The sequence below is a fragment of the Mauremys reevesii genome, linkage group 14 (genome assembly GCF_016161935.1).
Source record: "Mauremys reevesii isolate NIE-2019 linkage group 14, ASM1616193v1, whole genome shotgun sequence".
Taxonomy (NCBI): Eukaryota; Metazoa; Chordata; order Testudines; family Geoemydidae; genus Mauremys; species Mauremys reevesii.
In genome coordinates, this window is record NC_052636.1 from 3916313 (window position 1) to 3939191 (window position 22879).

General features: G+C 48.9%; 1 protein-coding gene and 1 long non-coding RNA gene across 6 annotated transcripts; one reads left to right on the forward strand and one right to left on the reverse strand.

Annotated features, from left to right (window-relative positions):
• Window positions 1–938: 938 nt before the first annotated feature.
• LOC120381429 (zinc finger protein 883-like) lies at window positions 939–19491 on the reverse strand. 5 transcript variants are annotated; one of them, XR_005588053.1, is made up of 4 exons: window positions 10715–10765; window positions 4985–5101; window positions 1907–4640; window positions 941–1071 (listed from the first exon to the last, which is right to left on the reverse strand). XR_005588053.1 is itself a non-coding variant. In XM_039499621.1 (3 exons), the coding sequence occupies exons 1-3, from the start codon at window positions 19484–19486 to the stop codon at window positions 2956–2958; spliced, it is 1812 nt and encodes a 603-aa protein (XP_039355555.1). In that variant the 5' UTR covers window positions 19487–19491; the 3' UTR covers window positions 939–2955. The 5 variants fall into 5 exon arrangements, 4 of the variants coding, with proteins under 4 accessions (XP_039355555.1, XP_039355554.1, XP_039355553.1 ...); XM_039499621.1 differs by lacking the exon at window positions 10715–10765 and adding an exon at window positions 19477–19491 and having other exon boundaries at window positions 939–4640; XM_039499620.1 differs by having other exon boundaries at window positions 939–4640; window positions 4985–5098; window positions 10715–10768.
• On the forward strand, window positions 14570–16874 carry LOC120381488. Its single transcript, XR_005588087.1, has 3 exons — window positions 14570–14604; window positions 15764–15843; window positions 16406–16874. It is a non-coding gene; the product is annotated as an uncharacterized LOC120381488 (long non-coding RNA).
• Window positions 19492–22879: the final 3388 nt, after the last annotated feature.

Here is a 22879-nt window from a genome sequence, read left to right on the forward strand (position 1 = left end):
TTGGGAGGGGGAAGAAACCTGCTAACTTCTTCCTGGGACTTCATTGGATTTTCTTGTCTTTCTCTCTTTTACAAAGACACCCAGCTCACAGGGAGCAGAGCGCCCAGTCTGGCAGGGCTGGAAGCTGCACACTCTGCCTGAGCCTCATGCTCCTGGGGACGGGAGAGGGCCTGGGAGACCCTGCCAGCTCTGGCAAAGGGTGGGGAAGGGCAGGGCTGCACCACAGCACATCCCCTGGCAGGACAGTAAAGAAGTTGGGGGGAGTAGAGCCCCTGGGGTGTTGGAGTCTGGGCCGGGGGCTGCCCCGTGGCTAGGCTCTGTGGGGAGGGCAGTGCTGGTGTCTGGCAGCTGTCCTGCAGCTGGGCTCTGGGGGGCTGGTGTCTGGCAGCTGTCCTGCAGCTGGGCTCTGGGGGGCTGGTGTCTGGCAGCTGTCCTGCAGCTGGGCTCTGGGGGGAGGGGGGCTGGTGTCTGGCAGCTGTCCTGCAGCTGGGCTCTGGGGGGCTGGTGTCTGGCAGCTGTCCTGCAGCTGGGCTCTGGGGGGCTGGTGTCTGGCAGCTGTCCTGCAGCTGGGCTCTGGGGGGAGGGGGGCTGGTGTCTGGCAGCTGTCCTGCAGCTGGACTCTGGGGGGCTGGCAGCTGTCCTGCAGCTGGGCTCTGGGGGGCTGGTGTCTGGCAGCTGTCCTGCAGCTGGGCTCTGGAAGGATGGGAGTGCAGGTGTCTGGGCTCTGGGGGCCCCACACAGCCCCCTCCAGCATCCCCCATCTAGAATTGGGTTGTTGTAGGGGTTTTGTTAACTCTCTTCCCCTCGGGGAATCATTTTTGCTGTTGTCTGTATTGTTGACATAGTTGTTGACAGATATTTTGAATAACTGAAACTGGAGTGAATATATTGTGTTACTTTGATAAATAAAACATACAAAATTTTAAAATATTGTGTGCAGAATTTTTAATTTTTTGGTGCAGAATTCCCCAAGAAATAACTAAAGGGCAAAAACCATCATTAACGAGGAGTTAAGTGTCTGGTGGGATGGTGTCTGCCTGGAGAACCTCAACTTCAGCAAAACTCACACGCCTGAAAAATAGGAAACCAAGAGTTAAGGTTGCCTACACAACCTTAACTCTGCCCTCTTTCAGTCATTCCCCAATGTTTCCCCAAAACACAAAAACATCTTCAGTCTGCCAACACCACAATGGCTGAAAGGCACAATCTCTTCCCCTCCATTTACAACCCTCAACCCAGACCCCCAACTTCAGCTGATGCTGACCAGACACAACCCCAGGGCAAGCTAGATGGGTGTGCTGGCTGTCCTGGTCATGACAGTGACAGCAGAGAAATCCACCGCCATCCTACCCTTACTTAGAGATACCCAACCCTTCCACCAACTCCGTACTCTTAAAAGCCTGCGTAGGGGAACTCATTTTCCCTTGCAATGCTCTGAGCTCCCTAGGATGCAGTGGGAGCTGAGATGGGTTCTCAGCTGCTCTCATGTGAGAACCGAAGGGTTAACACAGAGGGAGCTGATAAGGCTCTGACTTGGACTGGCTGATCTCCACCCAGATGCTCCACGGTTCTGACCCATGTAGCTTATTGAAAGACATGACTATCTCTTTGTTCATTTTAATGAAATGTATAAAACAAATAAAATGAAGAACACAGCTCACTAAATCTAAACTATTCTTAACATCACTCAGCTAGCTCTGTATGATTCACTTTCAGTTTCATATAAAATTAAATTCTAGAGCAGGTTACAGCCGATAACTCAAAAACCAGGAGAGCAGATTCCCCCGTCACTTTCTCCTCCGATCCATTCAAACCGGCTTCACTCCGCAGCACTTCATTAATATGAAATCGTGTTATTGACAAAAAAAGAAAATTAGCATCATCTTAATAGGGAAAAATTGCTGACCTTCTTGTGTGCAAATTATCCCAGCTCAGCAGGAAAATGTCCAGAAGTGGCTCTGTCAATAGACAGAAACTGGGATTTAAACTCAGAATGATCACACTGTGTTTGGGATCCATGGAAATTCCCCATCCAGGTCTGGGACACCTTCATCGCCAGCCCTAACAAGTCGGATTTAGGATCAATTTGCTACAAAGTGCAGAGACTCTGTGGGAAGTGGAGGGGTAGAACAGAGGTGGATAAACTCCATTGTGGCTCAGACAGACGCCAGCGCTGCTGGAGTGAGTGGAGCTAGTGACGGCGATGGGGAAGGAGGTAATCCCGCAAACTCACCCCATTTCCTTCCAGTGTCGTAGAGGCCGAAATGATACATTTGTCCCAATCCTGCTCCTCCTCTTTGTTATATTGAAATAGATTCTCAATAAGGGAAATGATAAAAAGAAAACAACCTGCCCCCCCAGCACAACCTGGACCAGCGTGAGAACAACTGGGAATGAGACAATCTGTCGCCAAAGGAGAAACCTGGTGACTAACAATCGCTCTGCTAGTGCAGTGACAGTCTAAATGTGCCGCTCAGGGCTTGTCTCAAGTATGAAAATTGGTGTTGACTAGGACAGGTCAAAGGGGAAGGTGCTAGGTAACCCACCCCTGTGCCTGGGCTCTGTCAGCACGGCACATCTAGCGGGGTGTTTACATTAGGATAGCTACCTCCAGCAGGCTGGAAAATCTTAGAGGAGGCAAAGCCCAGGTCGATTTTAGATTTCTCCTACCTGAGGTCACCCCTATTAACCCCACATGAGGATGATGGACACTCCTGGCCAGAGTGACACACACTCCCATGACCCACAGGACAACGGAGTTGGTAGAAAGGACCATGGGATTCACCCCAGAGAACGGTGACCTGCAAAGGGCACAGGGCAACTCACCTGGGGGAGCTGAGAGAACAGGGTGACGCAAATGGTGCAAACAGCCCTAAAAAGTCCCTTTGTGGGAATTTGAAAATGGCTTTAAAACAATCTTTTCTCTGCCCTGCACAAAGTGTTTGTGGCGTGTCTCTATCCTGTGAAATCGCTGATGTCTGTTAAGTTGTGAGCTCCGGATGAAACTTTTCCTGCATACACAGGCTGCTCTTGTGTGTGAATCCTCTGATGATTAATAAGGTCCGATTTAAAAGTGAAGCTTTTCCCACACTCACAGCATTCATATGGTCTCTCTCCCGTGTGGATCCCCTGATGTCTAATAAGAGATGAGCTCTCAGTGAAGTGTTTCCCGCACTCACAGCACTCATAGGGTTTCTCTCCTGTGTGGATCCTCCGATGTTTAATAAGGCCTGAGCTCTGAGTGAATGTTTTCCCACACTCACAGCATGTGTAGGGGCGCTCTCCTGTGTGGATTCTCTGGTGATTAATAAGGCCTGAGCGCTGAGTGAACCTTTTCCCGCACTCGCAGCACCCATAGGGTCTCTCTCCTGTGTGGCCTGTCTGATGTTTAATAACGTTTGATTTCTCACTGAACTGTTTCCCCCACTCAGAGCACGTATAGGGGCGCTCTCCTCTGTGGATTCTCTGGTGATTAATAAGGCCTGAGCGCTGAGTGAACTTTTTCCCACACTCACAGCACTCAAAGGGACTCTGCTGCGTGTGGCCTCTCTGATGTGCACTAAGGTTTGATTTCTGACTGAACTGTCTCCCGCACTCACAGCACTCATAGGGGCGCTCTCCCGTGTGGATCCGCTGATGTTTAACAACATCTGATTTGAAAGCAAAGCTTTTCCCGCACTCACAGCATTTATATGGTCTCTCTCCTGTGTGGATCCTCTGATGTCTAATAAGGGATGAGCTCCGTGTGAAGCTTTTCCCGCACTCGCAGCACTCGTAGGGTCTCTCGTCTGTGTGACTTGTCTGATGTTTAGTGAGGTTTGATTTCTCACTGAACTGTTTCCCGCACTCACAACATTCATAGGGTCTCTCTCCCGTGTGGCTTGTCTGATGTTTGATAAATTTTGATTTCTCAATGAATTGTTTCCCGCACTCAGAGCATTCATAGGGGCGCTCTCCTGTGTGGATCTTCTCATGTTTAAATAGGGCTGAGCTCTGAGCGAATGTTTGCCCGCACTCACAGCATGTATAGGGGCGCTCTCCTGTGTGTATTCTCTGATGATTAATAAGGACTGAGCTCTGAGTGAACTTTTTCCCACACTCACGGCATTCATAGGGTCTGTCTCCTGTGTGGATCCTCTGATGTCTAGTAAGGGTAGAGCTCCGCGTGAAGCTTTTCCCGCACTCACAGCACTCGTAGGGTCTTTCTCTTGTGTGGCTTGTCTGATGAGTAATGAGGTTTGATTTCTCACTGAACTGTTTCCCGCACTCACAGCATTTGTAGGGGCGCTCTCCCGTGTGGATCCGCTGATGTCTAACGAGGGTGGAGTTCAGAGTGAAGTGTTTCCCACACTCAGTGCATGTGTTTTTTCTCCCTCCTGTGGGTATTCTCTGCTGGGCTGTGATTTCCTTGGAGTACTGGTGAGTCCCCTGACAATTAATGGATTTGCCCACTTTCTCCCTGGGTTGGATTTCCTGCTGCCTCTCTGGCCTGTGCTGACTCTCACAGGCTTTTCCCTGCACACGCCGCCTGGACACATTCCCTTGGGATCCTTGCAATAATTCCCTGTGTGGTTCCACTTGCTCAGCATCTTCCCGCTCAGGATTCAGTTCCTCATTCTCACTCACCATCCCAGCACCTGCTAGGACAGAGAGAGAAACATCAGAAACAAGGGTGGAAAAGAAAGAAACAAACTGAAATTAGAGCTGGAGAGACAGGAAAAAGCCCGGATAGTGAATTCTCCTCAAGTTTTCTCCATAGCAGCGAGAAGAGGGGAGGTGGAGGCAGAATTGTATCTGTCAGGCAGGGAGCTGCTGGCGGGTGTCCGTGAGGATGAGTAGGAAGCCGTGAGCGATAGCTGCCCATAGGGTACAAGGCCTCCTGAAGATACTCCTGATCTCTGAGAGCTCCCAAGGCCTTTTTGGGGAGTCCCAGCTCTTTCCTTCAGCCATGGAGCATTTTTGAATTGGTTTAAGGATCCCTCACCTGCACAGGCAGCTCTCAGGATCTCTCCTTCCTCAGAGCCCTGGAGATCCAGGGCCCACGGCTCCTCCCCTCGTTCCAGCTGGGAGATCATGTCAGTTTTGGGAACAGGAAACCCTGCTGAGGGGATAGAAAACAAGGGAGATCAGGGGAGTTCATGGCACATTTCTCACAAAGAAGCAGCTATTGGTTTTAACCCAGCCTATCGTAAAGCAGTAAAATGCTTGAGGCAGCTTGCCAGGTGCTCCAAAGTGCAGGACACTCTGCATATGAGGCATTTAACTATCCCCATCTCTGCTGGGAACACACCCAGCCAGACACTCCCGTGACATTGAGACAGAAAGGTTTAGCAACTAGCAGGCTACATTACCCAAATTCAGCCTTTAAAGTCATATTAGCAATGTATGTAATTAGGGCTATTCCTTATAAATAGCTAACGTAGTCATGTCCCATAGATGAGAGCTCTGAAATGCAAACTGGTATTTTGAGAGAGTTTGTTAGATGTTAACCATGTAAACAGACGGTTCCTGTCTGTCACTATATCTACTGAATCAGAGAGCAAAAGGAAATATTAACATTTAGATGAAACTTGGGTGCAATAATGTCATTGTCAAACTTTGAAGTTTGAGGTAAAATGTCTATGACAGTGGTGGACAACCTGCTGCCCATCAGGGGAAACCGCTGGCAGGCCGCCAAACAGTTTGTTTATATTTGCATGACAGCTCCCAGTGGCTGCGGTTCACCGTTTCCAGCCAATGGGAGCTGCGGGCCGCCACTTCCCACCGCTCCCATTGGCCGGGAACGGCGAACCGTGGAAACTGGGAGCTGTGGACTGCCATGCAAAGGTAAACAAACTGTCTGTTGGTCCGCCCCCGATTTACCTTGACAGGCCACATGCGGCCCGCAGGCTACAGGGTGCCCACCACTGGTCTATGAACTGCTCAATGGAGAATTACCTTAGGCTGATGAATGCAACTAGTTACCGGTGCATGCATAGGAAATAGGGGGGGTTATTTCAAACCACAATGCTGCACCCAAGGAATGTCGGCTGTCAAGAGGCTGCCAGAGAGCCATAAAAAGAACTCGTGGGCCCTGACTCTGTTATCTCAGATCTGCTTAAGCTTCATCAGGGGATGTTTGAGTCACAAGGCCGAGGTTCCCTGCTCCTGTCTGGGTTACCCCGATATTGGGCATTGGACTGTGACCTATGGAACTAATCCTGGAAGAACTATTTACAACTTTGACGCTGACCTAAGAACTTGACTCATATCTGAATGGATCATGGTCTTTTAACCAATACTCACTTTCTTTTCTGTTTTAATAAATCTTAGTTTAGTTAATAAGAATTGGCAGTAAGCGTGGATTTGGGTAAGAGCTGAACTATTCCCTGACCCGGTGGGTAATGTGTCCGATCCTTTGGGATTGGTAGAACTTTTCATATGATGAACAAGATTTTCAATAATCCTCCTCATATTTAACTTGGCTGTCTGGGCGGGAGCCCAAGGCTGCATTGTTCCAAGGGAATGGTGTTACTGAATTCTGGGTAAGCAGGAAGGGATTGTAGAAGCTATTTTGTTGCTGGATTGATGAATCTCATTATTAGAAATAACCACCAGTTTGGGGGATCATCTGCCCCATTTGTTGCAGTTTGCCCTGATTGAGCAATGTCAGTGTGACACCCCCACCCCCCGTCACAGCTCCTCATCAAAGAGGCTCCCAAAACACAGACACAGTAACCCCATGCCCCAGACAGTAAAGGCTCCAGCCAGAGGGGAAGTCACCTTGGACCTGCTCCATAACCAGAGAGACACCCAGACACAAGGAGAGTTGTAGGAAGGCCGGGACCGGTGAGCATGGACTGGTGGGATTCAGCGCAGTAAGGGATAGGACAGACCAGGGGTGTAGACATTACTACAGAAATGGAAAGGGGTCTCCCATTGGCATAGGTCATCCACCTGCCTGAGTGGCAGTAGCTAGGTCGATGGAAGCATTATTTTCTGTTTAAAGATCAATTATTCTAACTACGCTAAAAGCCACATTTATTCAAATTGTCTTGATATTTTCTGGGGTTTACGGACATTCCAGGAAGGGTTATGGGTCCAATACGGAGTGATTTGATCACGAGGTCCCTGAGAAACAGCCCTGCCACCAGAGGCAGCTTTTTACAAAATCATCTTGCTCATTTAACATTCAGCTGGTGTTGAAACTATGGTTCTTCTTGTTCCCTGACAGATCTCTGTCACTTGACTTTTTCCTAAACTTGACTGGTTTCCTAAAGAGGCAACGGGTGCTACCTACTAACTGAGATAAATGCCAATACCTGCAGAATTTGGAATTTCAGAGCAGCACAAGCCAAACTGGTGAGTCTCGGACACTGAAATGCAGACGTGCTACAGGACTGAGTTCCTGTTAACAGCTAGAGGGTTTCCTGCAATCTGCTGTCACAGTAAAGGGTTGGCTTAAGGGGATGTGCTGTGGCCATTGAACCTGAACCACACCTGAGCCCTCCCTCTGGTAGCTTTAAGTCAAGGTGTGTTGTGCATTTTTCTTGCATTCTGCTGAAATTCCTTGTGGAAGCTTTGCCCTCTGATTCCAACATAAGAACAGGTCAGAAGCATCATCTGGGTCCACCAACAGTCCATCAGGCTGTCTGAGGGGAGTACTGGCACAGGCAATGACTGGTGAATCTGATCTCCCATCATCCATCTCCCTCTCATCCCATCCTCTCTCCTCCCATCCATCTCCATCCCTACCCACAGCTCCTACCCATCATGGCTACTTGGCCACCATGGACTTAGCCACCATGAATTTATTTTTACCATTAGTTCTTTTAAACACCCCCCTCTCCTCCTCCTCAGCACAAGTTGAGTTCAAGTAGTTGACTGTGCGCTGCTTGAAGAGAACTTCCTTTTTATTTTTTTTATTACTGCCTATTAATTTCATTTAGTGACCCTATTATCTATATGTATTGTATTATGGGAATAATACTTTTCTTTCATCTCTTCACTTTCTTATATATACTCAACATCACTCATATCATGTCTCCTCTTTTCTCTCTCCTCTTTTCCTCCCTTTTTTTTAATCTTTCCTTTTCCCTTTCCTCTACCCTCTCCTAATCCCTATTCTTTTTTTTTTTATCTTTTCTTTTCTTTTTCTAGAATATTTTTTTTTTTTTGAGGACCACAGACCACACATGTGTACAGAGATGGATATCATGGATGGATTTATAGGGCAATATTATATTCAATAATATATTCTTCTTCTTATTCTCTATCCCCTTTTAATTTTTTTTTTTTTTTTGTTTGCTCTGCACACACTGCCAGACATCTTCAGAGATCAGAGAACATAAAGATCTTTTTTTTCTTTCCTTGTAGCAGCTAATTGCCCCCATCATGTTGTATGTAGTGTATGTTATTTTTTTTTTTTATTTGCATTACTTTTTTTACATCACATTAAATTTCATTTCATTTTTTTTGCCCCAATCACTTTTTTTGAGATCTTTTGAAGTTCTTTTCTTCATCTTCTGCTTCTCTTAACTATCTTGAGTATAGTAGTGTCATTCTGCAACTTTGCCTCCACTGTTTACTCCCTTTCTCCAGATCATTTATGAATAAATGAAATTGATTGGTCCCTTCCTAGGACTGACTGGGGAAACACCAGTTACCCCCCTCTCTCATTCTGAGAATTTACCATTTCCCTACCCCTTGTTTCCTGTCCTTTAACCAGTTCTCAATCCATCCTGATGACAGCTTACGTAAAGAGAACCTTTTGGTGAGGGGACTGGTCAAAGGAAATCTAAGTACACGTACACTTATGCTAACTTGTTGTTGTTGTTTTTGTTGTGTGACTCAAAGAAAATAGATAGATTAGTAAGAGACACTTTTTTTCAGATTTCAAACCATGTTATTGCTCAAAGTTTATGTTTTTCTATGTTTCTGTCTCTTTATTTTATTTATTTTGTTTCTGCTTTTTAATTAATTTGCCCGGCGGTCTGACGACTCTGTAATTGCCAGGATCACCACCAGAGCCCTTTTTAAATATTTTTAATACATTAGCTAACTTCCAGCTAATTGGTACGAAAGACGATTTAGACAGGTTACAAACCTACAGTTAATAGTAATAGTTTCATAGTCATTTGAGTTCTTTTCTGAATGCCATCTGGTGCCATGAATGCCCCGTGACTTTGTGAATTGTTAATGTATCAATTAAAAAACCTCCTCTAGTAACACAATCTGTGACACACAGATTTGTCCCTGTCAAAAGCCAAGCCAAGTCCAGGTTTCTCTATCCCCTAACATCCTCAAGACTGAAGAGAAGAAGCAATCCATTTAGTTTCTCCGCAATGACTTTATCATCTTTAAGCGCTCCTTTTGTATTTTCATCGTCAAGGGGCCCCACTGGTTGTTTGCATCAAGCATGGTATTTTAAAGTGCCCTAATATCCACATGCAGATATTTGCTTGGTCTGCACTTAAAAGTTTTTCCATGTAGCTCTGTAAGTTTGGGGTGTGAAAAATCACACCACTAACCAACATAGCTAGGACAGCAAAAGTTCTAGGGTAGAATCATAGAATATCAGGGTTAGAAGGGACCTCAGGAGGTCATCTAGTCCAGCCCCCTGCTCAAAGCAGGACCAATCCCCAGACAGATTTTTGCCCCAGATCCCTAAATGGCCCTCTCAAGGATTGAACTCACAACCCTGGGTTTAGCAGGCCAATGCTCAAACCACTGAGCTATCCCCCCCTGTTATAGCAGGCGAAGAAAAAAAACAAACCACTATTGAATAGAATGAAGGTAATTCAATGCCCATAAACTACATTAATGTAGAGTTATGGTGGCCCAGTGCTGCCTCCTGCCCTCCCAGCATGTGATTGGAACTAAAGTTAAACCTCTGAAAACTAGGAAATGAAGAGTTAAAGTACATGTCACAACTGCAACACAACCTTAACTCTGCCCCTTCCCTTTCCCTGGAGTTGGAACTAGCCACTGGGAATAGTTCAGGAAGGCTGGTGCAAAGGTTTATAAGTTAACAGGGAAGTGGCAGCATCAACATCTCACGAAGTCTTCAGGAAGACTAGATGCCTTTCTGGATGATGATTTAATCCAACACAAGTTATTCAGCTCAACTTGGCAGGAAATGGATGTAATTATCTGGCCTGGCCTGTGTTATATAAGAGGTCAGACTAGATGACCTAATAGTCACATCTGGCCGTAAAAACCTATAAATCTACAAGAGCTACAAGGAAGGACTAAGAGAGCATGCCACTGTGTGTGTTGTGTTGCACAGATCAGAATACTGGCATCCCCTCCAGCTGTCACTCCATCATCTCTAGCTAGAATACGATGCTGGATGGATTACTGGGAGCAGCGTGGCAGAGCTGTGACTCTGATATGAAGGGAGGTGCATGTGAAACTTGGGAGAACCAAGTCTGCCCCATTTCTGTGCTGAGTGTTGTAGGTTGTGTCAGTGAAGGTGCACAAGGGCGTGTTCTTGTCATGGAGATTGTCAGCAGCCTGGTGGCATATGTGTAAAGAGAAGTTGTTAGACTTTGTGTGGTTCTGTTCCTGTTCCCAGAGTGTTCTGTAGCAGGGGAGGGCAGAGGGCTAGTGCATGTGTCATTGGCTTGCTCTGCTGATGCTGAAACAGGGCAGAGTAGAGGTGGCATTGTGGGGGTGACATGAACCTTAACTCTTCATTTCCTCTTCTAAGAACTGAGGGGACAGGACTCCTTACCCAGCGAGGTCACATTCTCATAGTTCTGCTGCATGACACCCCTGTAGAGGGCTCTCTGAGTGGGGTCCAGCAGAGCCCCCTCTTCCCTGGTGAAATACACAGCCACCTCCTTGAAGGTCACCGGCCCCTGAAAGAGCAAGAGTCCAACACTCAGGACCTGCTGCCCCACTCACAGCCCCACTATTCGTGGGGGAAAGCAGCCAAATGGAAGCTCTGGGTGGATTCCACTCAACAGAGTCCCACCCCCACCCTGCTCAGAGCATCCAGGAAACACCAGGGGGAGGGGACGAAGCGAGAGCCCCTCCTCTCTCCCAGCAGATCCATCACACACCTAGGAGCCACCGACTGATACAGGAGATGGAGCCCCTAGCAGGGTCCAGGGAGAGCTGCCTGGTAGGAAGAGAAGGGAGAGTCAATAATTTTAGGAGAAATGGGGACAGGATCTCCTTGGAACTGATGATCCATATGTGACACTGAGAGAAAAGGGGCAGAACTACAGAGAATTTCTATCAGTGGGTGAGAGGCGAGAGGCACAAAACAGGGAAATGATGCAAAGACCTCACCCCTGCCCCCCCCGGAATTTCCTGGCTGCACAGACAGTTCAAACCTCCCCTCCCCCCCCATCCCAGGGGACTCCCTGCCGGGGGGGGCCCCAGTCTCTGCCCCCTTCCATCCCAGCGGGGCCGGGGGCAGCTCCTGCTGCAGCTGAGAACAGCGGCTCGGCTCCGGCTCGGGCGGCCCCGGCGCTGCTGGCAGCACGTGGCCACCAGGGAGCAGATTCCCGGGGGCTGCAGCGTCTGATGCTCCCTAGGCGGAGAGTCACTTTCCTGCCCGGCCCCGGCACGTCCCCCGGGGGCTCTCGCTCACCTGGAGCCTCTGGCTCCGGGGCTGGTTCCCCCCGGAGAACGGCCCCTCCCCGGCTGCCCCGTGCCCGATCTCCGGGCTTTGGTCCCCCCAAGTCCTGCCTCCTCCAGCCCGGCCGCTCCCAGCTGCTCGTGCCCCTTCCCGTGTGTCCTGCAGATCCCAGCCCGGCTGCAGCGCTCCCGGCGGGGCCGCGCGTGCGGGCCCGGGCCGCCCCCGGCGCGTGTGAGTCGCGGAGGCTGGAAGCGGCGGGTCGGTGCAGGCCGGACATTGCTGGGGGAGAGGCGGTGCATCCGTCACTTTCTTTCGGGCGGTGGGGTGGGCGGGGCTCCCCTTCTCCTTCCCGCCCCGCGAGCTTTGTGCGCGGCCTGGGGGGGGGGGCGGATCCTCAGCCAGTTCCCCACCCCCACCCCCGAGCTGTGGGGCTCTGAGCTTCCGGCCTTGGCGCCAGACGGGGGGGGGGGCGGTGGTCCCGGTCACTGGGTGGCTGGGAGGGGCGCAGCCCCAGCGCCGCGGGCCAGGGGAGGCACAGCCCTCCCCCCCGCGAGCGGGATGCTGCAGTAAGGAAATGGTGCGCAGAAACACGCCCCCCAGCTCCTTGCAGCGGGGGGGGGGGGAGGTGCTGCAGGGCAAGTCCCAGCCCCCAACCCGCAGCTCCCTAGCAGTGGGGGGGGGGGAGGTGCTGTAGGGCAAGTCCCAGCCCCCAACCCGCAGCTCCCTAGCAGTGCGGGGGGGAGGGGGAGGTGCTGCAGGGTAAGTCCCAGCCCCCAACCCGCAGCTCCCTTGCCGTTTGGGGGTGCTGTAGGGCAAGTCCCAGCCCCCAACCCGCAGCTCCCTAGCAGTGCGGGGGGGAGGGGGAGGTGCTGCAGGGTAAGTCCCAGTCTCCGGGGGAGGGTCGCGGGGACCGTGTGTCTCTAGCTTAGATAACTAGGCTGCACTGAGCATGCTCAGTAACATCTGCTGAAGCCACTGCCCTTCTCTCTGCCCTTATTTGGCGTCTGATTCTGCTGACTGCTTTTTACACGGGTTAAAAGTGGCAAATCGGAGCAGAGGGGTGGCCCGGGTCTGAGCGGGGGTGGCCCAGGTCTGAGCAGGGGGTGGAAAGTGACTGGTCGGGGAGGGGGGCGGTGAAGCAGCTGGAGGCAGGGTTGGGATAGGGACTGAAGGGCAAAATCAGGGTGTGGGGGAGGAAGGAACCGGGGGTCAGCTCTGGGGTGAGGCGCTGCCTGAGGGTGACAGGGCAAAACCCCAGCCCAGGCAGCGGGGGGAACAGTTACACTCCAGCGCGACCCCAGTGCTTGCAGTAACAGGCTGTGGGGAGCAGAGGGGCTTTTTGATTTCCCCTCCCACTGACAGCACCTCTCAGCCTGGACTTCCCAGGCACAGGCACCCCAATGCCCAGTCACTGCCGCTCCTCTCTGGCTGGTGTCACCTACTGAGGTGCTGCAGGAGACTTGATTCAGTGCAATGTTTTACATACACCCCCCTCACACATCAGTTACTGCTCCTGTTAGCACATTGAGACAAAGGGAGTTTTTCACACTACAGGGGACTGAACTGTCTCTGTACAGCCAGGGAATTCCAGGGGGAGAAGTGTGTGTGTGGGGGGGGAATTGCTTCCTTTCCCTGTTTGTGCCACTTGCCTCTCAAATACTGATACAAATTCTCTCTACTGCTTCCCCTTTTCTCTTTCATTATCACATATGGATCATCAGTTCCAAGGAGATCCTGCCCCCATTTCTCCTAAAATTATTGACTCTCCATTCTCTTCCTACCAGGGAGCTCTCCCTGGGCCCTGCTAGGGGCTCCATCTCCTGTATCAGTCTGTGGCTAGTAGGTGTGTGATGGATCTGCTGGAGAGACAATGGTTTCTCTCTTCCTCCCTTCACCCTGGTGTTTCCTGGATGCTCTGAGCGGGGTGGGAGTGGGACTCTGTTGACTGTGATCAGAGCCGGTTCTAGGTTTTTTGCCACCCCAAGCAAAAAAAAAAAAAGTGCAACTGCCAAAGCGAAAAAAAATATTAAATAAACAAGGTGGCCAGAATGCCACCCCTGAAATTGGGCTGCCCCAAGCACGTGCTTGGTTTGCTGGTGCCTAGCACCAGCCCTGACTGAGATCCACGCAGAGCTTTCATTTGATTGGCTCCTCTCCCCTGTGGGGCTGTGAGCGGGGCAGTAGGTACACTTGCAGCTGTACAGTGCTGGGAGTTAAACTGTCTTCGTACAGCTGAGTAGGGAAAGCGCTGCAGTCTGTCCACACTGACAGCTGCTAGCGCACTCTCGTGGCCACATTTGCAGCATCTGCAGCGGCACTGGGGAGCGGTGCATTATGGGCAGCTATCCCAGCGTTCAAGTGGCTGCAATGTGCTTTTCAAAAGGGGGTGGTGGGGTGGAGTGTGCCAGGGAGTGTGGGGAGAGAGAGAGAGAGTGGATTTTTGGAGCGGACACTGTCAGCTCCCTGCCTTGCAAGTTCCGACCCTCTCCTCCACCCCTCTCTCACTCACTGAAAGCAAACAGCAGCTGATAAGCAGACTCCCCTGCCTGCCTCTGCTCATTCACAGCAAACAGGAGCTGTGTTTGTTTTTTTTGATAAGCAGCTCCCGGAGCCCGGAGTTCACAACAAAACAAAGAGCGGGACCTTCACTTAAAAAGATGATGGGAAGCTTCCAGAGGTGAGTCACAGAGTACTAAGGTTATTTCCTGTTTACACTGGCACCTCATTATATACTCTTTATTCCTCTCGGGGAGGTGGAGTACAAGCAGCGCTGTAGCCACGGAGATACAGCACTGTATGTGCCTTGCCAGTGTGGACGGGGAGTGAGTTATAGCGCTGTAAAGCCACCACCAGCACTGTAACTCTTAAGTGTAGCCAAGGCCTGTGTGTTGGACTCTTGCTCTTTCAGGGGCCGGTGACCTTCGAGGAGGTGGCTGTGCATTTCACCAGGGAAGAGTGGGCTCTGCTGGACCCCGCTCAGAGAGCCCTCTACTGGGATGTCATGCAGGAGAACTGTGAGAATGTGACCTCGCTGGGTAAGAGTTCCTGTCCCCTCAGATCTTGGAAGGGGATATGAAGAGTTAAGGTTCACGCCAGCCCCACAATGCCACCTCTACTCTGCCCTGTTTCAGCATCACCCCAATATGCCAGTGACACCCACACTAGCCCTCTGCCCTCCCCTGCTACAGAGAGCTCTAGGAACAGGAGCAGAACCACACAAAGTCTAACAACTTCTCTTTACACATATGCCACCAGGCTGCTGACAATCTCCATGACAAGAACACGCCCTTGTGCACCTTCACTGACACAGCCTACAACACTCAGCACAGAAATGGGGCAGACTTGGTTCTCCCAAGTTTCACATGCACCTCCCTTCATATCAGAGTCACAGCTCTGCCACACTGCTCCCAGTAATCCATCCAGCATCATCATATAGCTAGAGATGACAGCTTGCACACAGCTGGAGGGGATGCCAATAAATGCCAGTATTCCCATCTGTGCAACACCATACAAACACTGACAGGTTCCTTTAGTCCTTCTTCATATCTCTTGTAGATATCTAGGTTCTTATGGCCAGATGTGACTATTAGGTCATCGAGTCTGACCTCTTCTGTAACACAAACCACAGAATTTCATCCATGTACTGCCGAATTGAGCTTAGTATCTTGTGTTTGACTAAATCATCTTCCAGAAAGGCATCTAGTCTTGACCTGAAGACTTCCTGAGATGGAGAAGATACCACTGACCTTTGTAGTTTGTAAACCTTTGCACCAGCCTTACTGAACCACTCCCAGTGGCGAGGGCCAACCCCAGGGTTTGGGAAGGGGCAGAGTTAAGGTTGTGGTGTGGTTATGGCTGTACTTTAACTCTTCATTTCCTAGTTTTCAGAGGTTTAACTTTAGCTCCCACCACATGCTGGGAGGGCAGGAGGCAGCACTGGGCCACCATAACTCTGCATTAATGTAGTTTATGGGCATTTAATTATCTTGATTTTATTTACTGGATTTTTTTTTTTTGCCACTATGATTGTGTGTAATCTAGAGCTTTTCCTGGCATAGCTATGACGGTTAGTGGTGTGATTTTTCACACCTCAAATTTATAGAGCTAAGCATCTTCCCCTTCCCCTGTGTCTTGTAATAAACAAACCCAAAAGATGTCCCCGTCATAGGGTTTTGTGCTTTTTCACAATGACAGGTGACACAACCATGAAAAAAACACCCGTTAAACTCAAAGGCTGTGCGTACCCCATCAACATCGGCATAACCGTCTAAAAAGTAGGTGCCTACCTGTAGTTCCCCCACCCTGTAAAGCATGCCGTATCTGTATATTTTCTTTGTGAGAAGTATACAACAGCCACTGAAGAGATGGGGTCAAATATCTCTTTTTCTGCCTGTGACAGTTGTCTGGAGAGAGAAGAGCTACCATGTTAGGCTCCAAAAACAAACTCGTACATAGCCATGCAGACAGATGCCAGTGTTATGTACAGGGCCGCCCAGGGGGCGGGGGGAAGGCAAGTGGGGCAATTTGCCCCAGGGCCCCCACGACAGTTTTTGGGGTCCCCGGAGCGTCTGCCGCTCTGGATCTTCGGCGGCAGGGGGGTCCCCGCCGCGGGTCTTCAGGGCACTACGGCGGCGGGTCCCGGAGTGGAAGGACCCCCCCGCCACCAAATTACCGCCAAAGCAGAGGCCCCCCACCGCTGAAGACCCCAGGCCCCCTGAATCCTCTGGGCCGCCCTGGTTATGTACCGGAATGGATCTATACACAGTTTTATCTCAGTGAATTTATCAGGTTCTTTCTCTACTTCTCCATCATTTTCATAATCTCTTTTCTGTATAGGATACAAGCCTGACTCAAAATTTTGATATCCTGCTGACAGTAATATGTGAGCTCTTTCTAAGTCAAACACCTCAGAGCTGTGGTCCTGGGACCAGACGAGAAACTCTGCTTTTTCCCTGGGCATCATGCTTTCTACAACATAGTGCGCCACACCGGGCATAGGCCCCATGTAATTTTGATTTTATAAAAAGTGTTAAAATTTTTTGGAAAATACCCTTTGCACCCTTCAAACCTCATTGCCTGCGGTAGCTTGCTCATGAGCAAGAAGTTTAAAGCGTCTATAAAATGAATGCCCAGGGCCTTAACTTCCACACACATTAGTTTACTACCCTGAGTGATCAGTTCTAGGCATATCTTTTCCTTCAGTAACTGTCTAACAATGACGTATGCACCATAACCTTTGGAATTGTGCTCTAGGAATGTGCAGTCCCAAAACTCTTTGTAAATAAAGGTTTTAACAAACATAGAAAGACACTCATCGCCCTTAAATTCCCAGGATTTTTCTGGCTTTAGGGACATAGCAAAAATGTAATTGGGAGTGTGCAACCCAGTCTCCTGCGTGCATTCAAAATCATTAAAAAACAAAAATACTTTTCTGAGGATTCCGGCTTTCTAAGGCTGTCCATAAAACAGAGGTGACTGTCTACATCACCAATGATCAGACCCTGACACTGCTTACACCGTTTGCCTTTACACCTGTGCTGCTTGTCCACGTAAGACTGACACTTATCACACAAAGTTTTAGACAGGCATTCAACTTGTTTTTTCGATGCACAGTTGATGTGTCTTTCTAAACACTCTTTGGACCGACAATACAGTCTACAGCTAGGACATCTCAGCTGCACGCCCACGCTGTCTGAGCACGTTACGCTCAAGCAGAGGCGGCAATGATACCTGCAAGAGTGGTCGTGACTGTACGCCATGTGGCAAAACTCACAATTTTTCGCACCGAAAAACTTTTTCACATCCAAAACCCCACAGTAATGCTCATCATGCAACAGGATGAAATAAGTCTTGGGGTACCCTGGGCCCCCCATTTTAAAAAAGCCCCAGCTGCCTTTCGCCCGTATACAGCACCACCTGTATGTTAACTCCTAAATGCTGTTCAAACTTTGCTACATCACTGAGCAGAAGCTTTTTTTGATCTAACCACCCCAGTTTCTCATGCAACTTTCTCGCCTCCGCTAACAATTCTGCGTCCGTAGGTTTACGATCAGACATGACGGCCACGAGTCCACCCGCAAAACACAGATTGGTACCGGTGTAAGCCAGGTCTACTAAACATTGTCTCTTTTTATGAATAATTTGACTACTAAGGATAGAATTTAAAACTCTACGAGCGCCTCCACCCCTGGTTTTTACAACTGTCACAACGAGGCGCAATGTCCCATCAACATACAACTCCCTAGTGCTCTGTAGCAGCTTTGAGGTCTGATTTAAGAAATCCTCAGCAGACAGCTCATCCCTAGTTCTTCTGACCGAAAACAAAGGGTTAGTTAAATTACGGCTCTCTAAACGTAACTGAACATAATCATCAGGCCCTATCCTACCATTAATGGCCTCGAGCACTAACTGTATTCCCCAGTGTATGGCTTCAACAACCTGCTGAGCTGAATTTATTTGCTCAAGATCGACAAAACAAAATTCCTCACAATACAACGACCCCCCAAATCTAAGTAATTCATGTTGCCAACTTCTCACTCTCTCCATATACACCTCTGCATTTTCAGGGTTACTTGGGGGTTCCTCTACGGGACCATTAGCGGCATCTTCTACATCAGGTGCTATTTGAGAGTCAGACTCCGAGGCGCCTCCATGAGGGTCATTGGGAGTAGAACGGGACCCGTCTAGAGAGCCCTCTGGGGAATTTTCTAAACCAGAGTCTGATTCCGCCTCCCCATTTTCAGACAAGCCAGTTTGAGAGCCTCCAGTAGGGGGCATCTCACTTTTTTTTTTTTTTTAAACCTCATTACCTCTTTAGCCCTTTTTAAAATTTTTACAGTGACCCTGGCCTGGAACTTTTTGGCAGCCATCTGTTTATCCCCCAAGCGCTGTCCCCCCTTTTGTTTACACGAGCTGATGTGTACCCTGGACGGTGCCCCTTTTACCCAGGCCTCCTAGTCACACCTGCTCAGAGCCACCCTTTCCAGCCCTCCTTTCTTTTAGACCCCCCGAGGATACAGCGTCCATCAGTTTTCTGAATGAAGCATCAAACTCTTCCCAAATACTAGAATATGGGGGGAGCTGTGACAAGCTTATGGTTTTGGGAGAATGGTTTGTCAGTCCTTGTTTTTTTATTCACAACCCCTAGAGTGCATGCTCCGGGTTTGTGAATGTGGGCATTCACAGTTTCCTCAGGGCTTGGTGTGGCGGTAGCCGCTGAGGAACTGGAGTTGTGGTTGCATGGTTGCAATACCTCGGCATCGCAGGAGCTTTCCAGTCCTTGGTCTTTTATTCACAAGCCGCAGAGCACATGCTCCAGGTTTGTGAATGTGTGTGATTTTACGCACATTCAGAATGTGGGTGTTTTCGCTCACCGTTTCCTCAGGGTTTGGTGTGGCGGTGGCCGCTGAGGAACTGGAGTTGTGGTTGCGTGGTTGTTTTTTTACCAGAGTCTTTTGTTCTGTCCTTGGGTTTGATATATATGAGGTCTAGACCGCCCTGAGGCTTCATCTGTACTCTTGTGCTGTTTTGCATTGTTAAAGGTCTCAAAGCAGATTCCTGGTTCTTTGGCAGTTCTGGAGAAGGTGTCCTTGTAGCTCTGACTACAGCATTGTCAGAAAAGTTGCCCATGCCTATGGGGGGGCTGGGGGGTGATATTTTACAAAACTGAACTTTACCATCTTTCTCACCCACAGTGGTTTGAGCATTGGCCTGCTAAACCCAGGATTGTGAGTTCAATCCTTGAGAGGGCCATTTAGGGATTTGGGGATTGGTCCTGCTTTGAGAAGGGGGTTGGACTAGATGATCTCCTGAGGTCCCTTCCAACCCTAATAATCTATGATTCTATGTATTTACTTAAAATACAAAACCTCATAAAACAACCAAACCAATAAGCAAAATATATTTACTGGGCTTCATCCATCCATCCGTCACTGATGCTGGTGAATTTTCCTTTTCAGCTGTCTTTTTCCTTTTTCTTTCGAACTTTTTTACCCTCTGATCTAAGGATCTCTCATGTTTTGACCGTACTGTGGAGCAAACATTATAAAAACACATGAAACCATCTTGTAAACTTAAAAAATAAAATATTCATTAGGGTGTTTTTCTAATTAAAAAGTCATAGCTTTAAAACAAAATAATCCATTTCAGGCTGTACAACAAACGCAGGTTTTGGGTTTATTTCTACCACTTAAAAAACAAAAAACAACAAAAAACCCACAAACATTTTTTTAAAAATACATCTTATTTTGCAGAATAAAAAACCAAACTGCTTTTAAAATCCATTTTAAAACACATTGTGCACAGAATCCCTTGTTAGTTTGAAACACACATACCACTAATTTAAAGCACCACAGTTTGCAACCAAATACTTTTCAATAAACCCACATGCATTTAAAAGCCGCATGGTTGTTCTGTTCCCCACCCCCAATGTGTGTTTGGGCCTTCAGGTTAAAGAACAAGCAAAAATGTTAGCTAGTATTACCCTAAATGCATCAACCCCCCATTTAAAAAACACAGCACATTTGCACAGTAAAAAAAAAAATCCTGTTAGTTTAAAACAAACAGTTTGCAACCAAATACTTTTTAAAAACTCACACCTGTCTTGCACAGACCCCTATCTTTCTCTCATATACACACACACACACAGTTTTTAAAATACACCTCATTTTGCAAAATAAAAACCAAACTGCTTTTAAAATCAACTTTTAAAACACATTTTGCACAGTAAAAAACCCTGTTAGTTTGAAACAAACCAAGTACTTTTAAGTATCAGAGGGGTAGCTGTGTTCGTCTAGATCTGTAAAAAGCGACAAAGAGTCTTGTGGCATCTTATAGACTAACAGACGTATTGGAGCATGAGCTTTCGTGGGTGAATCCCACTTCATCAGACGCATGTGGTGGAAATTTCCAAAGGCAGGTATAAATACGCAGGCAAGAATCAGTCTAGAGATAACGAGTTTAGAGAAACTGCTAAACTTCAGGCCTAGTGACAGCAATGGAGGAGGAGGTAATCCCGCCGACTCACCCCATTTTGTTGCGGTGTCGCAGAGGCTGAAATGATACATTTATCCCAGTCCTGCTCCTCCTCTTCGTTATATTGAAATAGATTTTCAATAAGGGAAATGGTAAAAAGAAAAATACCTGCTGCCAAGCACAACCTGGACCAGCGTGAGAACAACTGGGAATGAGACAATCTGTCACCGAAGGGGGAATTTGGTGACTCTAACAATCGCTCTGCTAATGCGGTGAAAGTACAAATGTGATGCTCAGGGCTTGTCTCGAGTACGAAAATTGGTGTTGATTAGGACAGGTCAAAGGGGAAGGTGCTAGGTAACCCCACCCCTGTGCCTGGGCTCTGTCAGCACGACACATCTAGCGGGGTGTTTACATTAGGATAGCTACCTCCAGCAGGCCGACTCCATGGAAAATCCTAGAGGAGACAAAGCCCAGGTCGATTTTCGCTCAGTTTAGTTACTTGTCACCCCTATTTCCCACCCCTGGGGCTGATGGACACTCCTGGCAGGAGAGACACACACTCCCATGACGACTCACATTAGAAAGGAGTTGGTAGAAAGGACCACAGGATTCACTCCAGAGAAGGGCGACCTGCTAAAAGAAAAGCAGGCAACTCACCCTGGGGAGCTGAGAGAACAGGGTGATGCTAATAGTACAAACAGCTCTAATAAGTCACTATGTGGGAATTAGCAAATGTCTTCAAAAACATCTTTTCTTTGCCCTACACAAAGTTTTTATGGTGTGTCTCTATCCTGTGAAATCGCTGATGCCTACAGTAACTCCTCACTTAACATTGTCCTGGTTAAGTTGTTTCATTGTTATGTTGCCGATCAATTAGCGAACATGCTCGTTTAAAGTTGCCCAATGCTCCATTATAACGTTGTTTTGCAGCTGCCTCCTTTGTCCACTGCTTGCAGAAAGAGCAGCCCATTGGAGCTGGTGGGGGCTTGGAACCAGGGTGGGCCAGCAGCCCCCCCCTTCGGATCCCCTAAGTTTCTTGTGCGGCAGCCACCCAGCTGGCTATCAATTGCCAGGCAGTTCAGCTGTCCCTCCCCCCACTGCCGTGTGCTGCTCCTGCCCTCTGCCTTGGAGCTGCTCCCCGGAGCCTCCTGCTTGCTGTGCAGAGGTTGGGGGGACGGGGGGGGAAGAGGAGTGCTAATGTGTCACGGAGTGTAGGGGAGTCAGGCCCTGCACCCCCGGGCTCCCTGCCGATTCACCAGGACTCTCAGCCAGCCAGTAAAGCAGAAGGTTTATTTAGACGACAGGAACACAGTCCAACACAGGTCTTGCAGGCACAGATAACAGGATCCCCCCCTGTTAGATCCATCTTGGGGCCCCATAACCCCCATCGGGGATCAGAGCCCTCTCTCTCTGCTTCCCCTCTGTTCCCCAGCCAACTCCAGTCTGCCCAGCCCCCTCCGGCCCCTCCTCTCTGCTCAGCTTCTTTCCCGGGCCAGGAGGTCACCTGACCCCTTTGTCTCCAACACCTTTAGCCAGCACCTTTGCAGGGAAGGTGCTCGGGCCATCAGTTGCTAGGAGACAGAGTGTCAGGCATTTGCTGCATGGACTTTTGCTGCTAGATACTTAGGATCTGTACCAGCCCCCAGTAAGACAAGTCCCACTTCGTCACATAATGTCAGCGTGTCCCCCTCCCCCCACTCCTGTACCCCATCTCCACAGAGTGGGGGGGGGGACACATGACATGGCTCAGGACGGAGGGAGCTGGCAACAGCTGCTCTCTCAACTTGCTGATCTACTTAAAAAGGCAGTGTACCTAGAGTGGGGTCAGTGTCCTTAAAGGGGCAATGTGCTTCTCTCTCACACACACACACAGTGTGTGTGTGTGTGTGTGTGTGTGTGTGTGTGTGTGTGTGTGTGTGTGTGTGTGTGTGTGTGTGTGTGTGTGTGTGTGTGTGTGTGTGTGTGTGTGTGTGTGTGTGTGTGTGTGTCCCTCTCTCACTCACACACACGGTGTGTGTCTCTGTCTCTCTCCGCTATGCTGTGTCTCCTCCCTCCATCCATGCTGCCTCGTAGAGCATGAGGCTACATTAATAACACTGTATTGTTATTGAGGGCTCACCCGAGTGCTAGTTCATCATTTAGCAGTAAGGCATTCCCTGGGAAATATCCCACCCTCTGACTTCACCACCTCAACCAAGCTTCACAATCTTCACTGCTATGTACAGTATTAAATTGTTTGTTTAAAACTTATGTTTGTATATTATATATATAAAAAAATATATATATAGTCTTTTGTGTGGGGAAAAAAATTTCCCTGGAACCTAAACACAACAC

Bases quoted from the DNA above. Each gene is read 5' to 3' on its own strand.
- LOC120381429 (XM_039499618.1), bottom strand. From the start codon at position 10,748: ATGCAGCAGAACTATGAGAATGTGACCTCGCTGG. The intron at 5,102-10,714 runs GTAAGGAGTCCT...CTATCCCCTCAG, and splicing joins TGAGAATGTGACCTCGCTGG to CAGGGTTTCCTGTTCCCAAA. The intron at 4,641-4,984 runs GTGAGGGATCCT...TCTCTGTCCTAG, and splicing joins CCTGAGAGCTGCCTGTGCAG to CAGGTGCTGGGATGGTGAGT.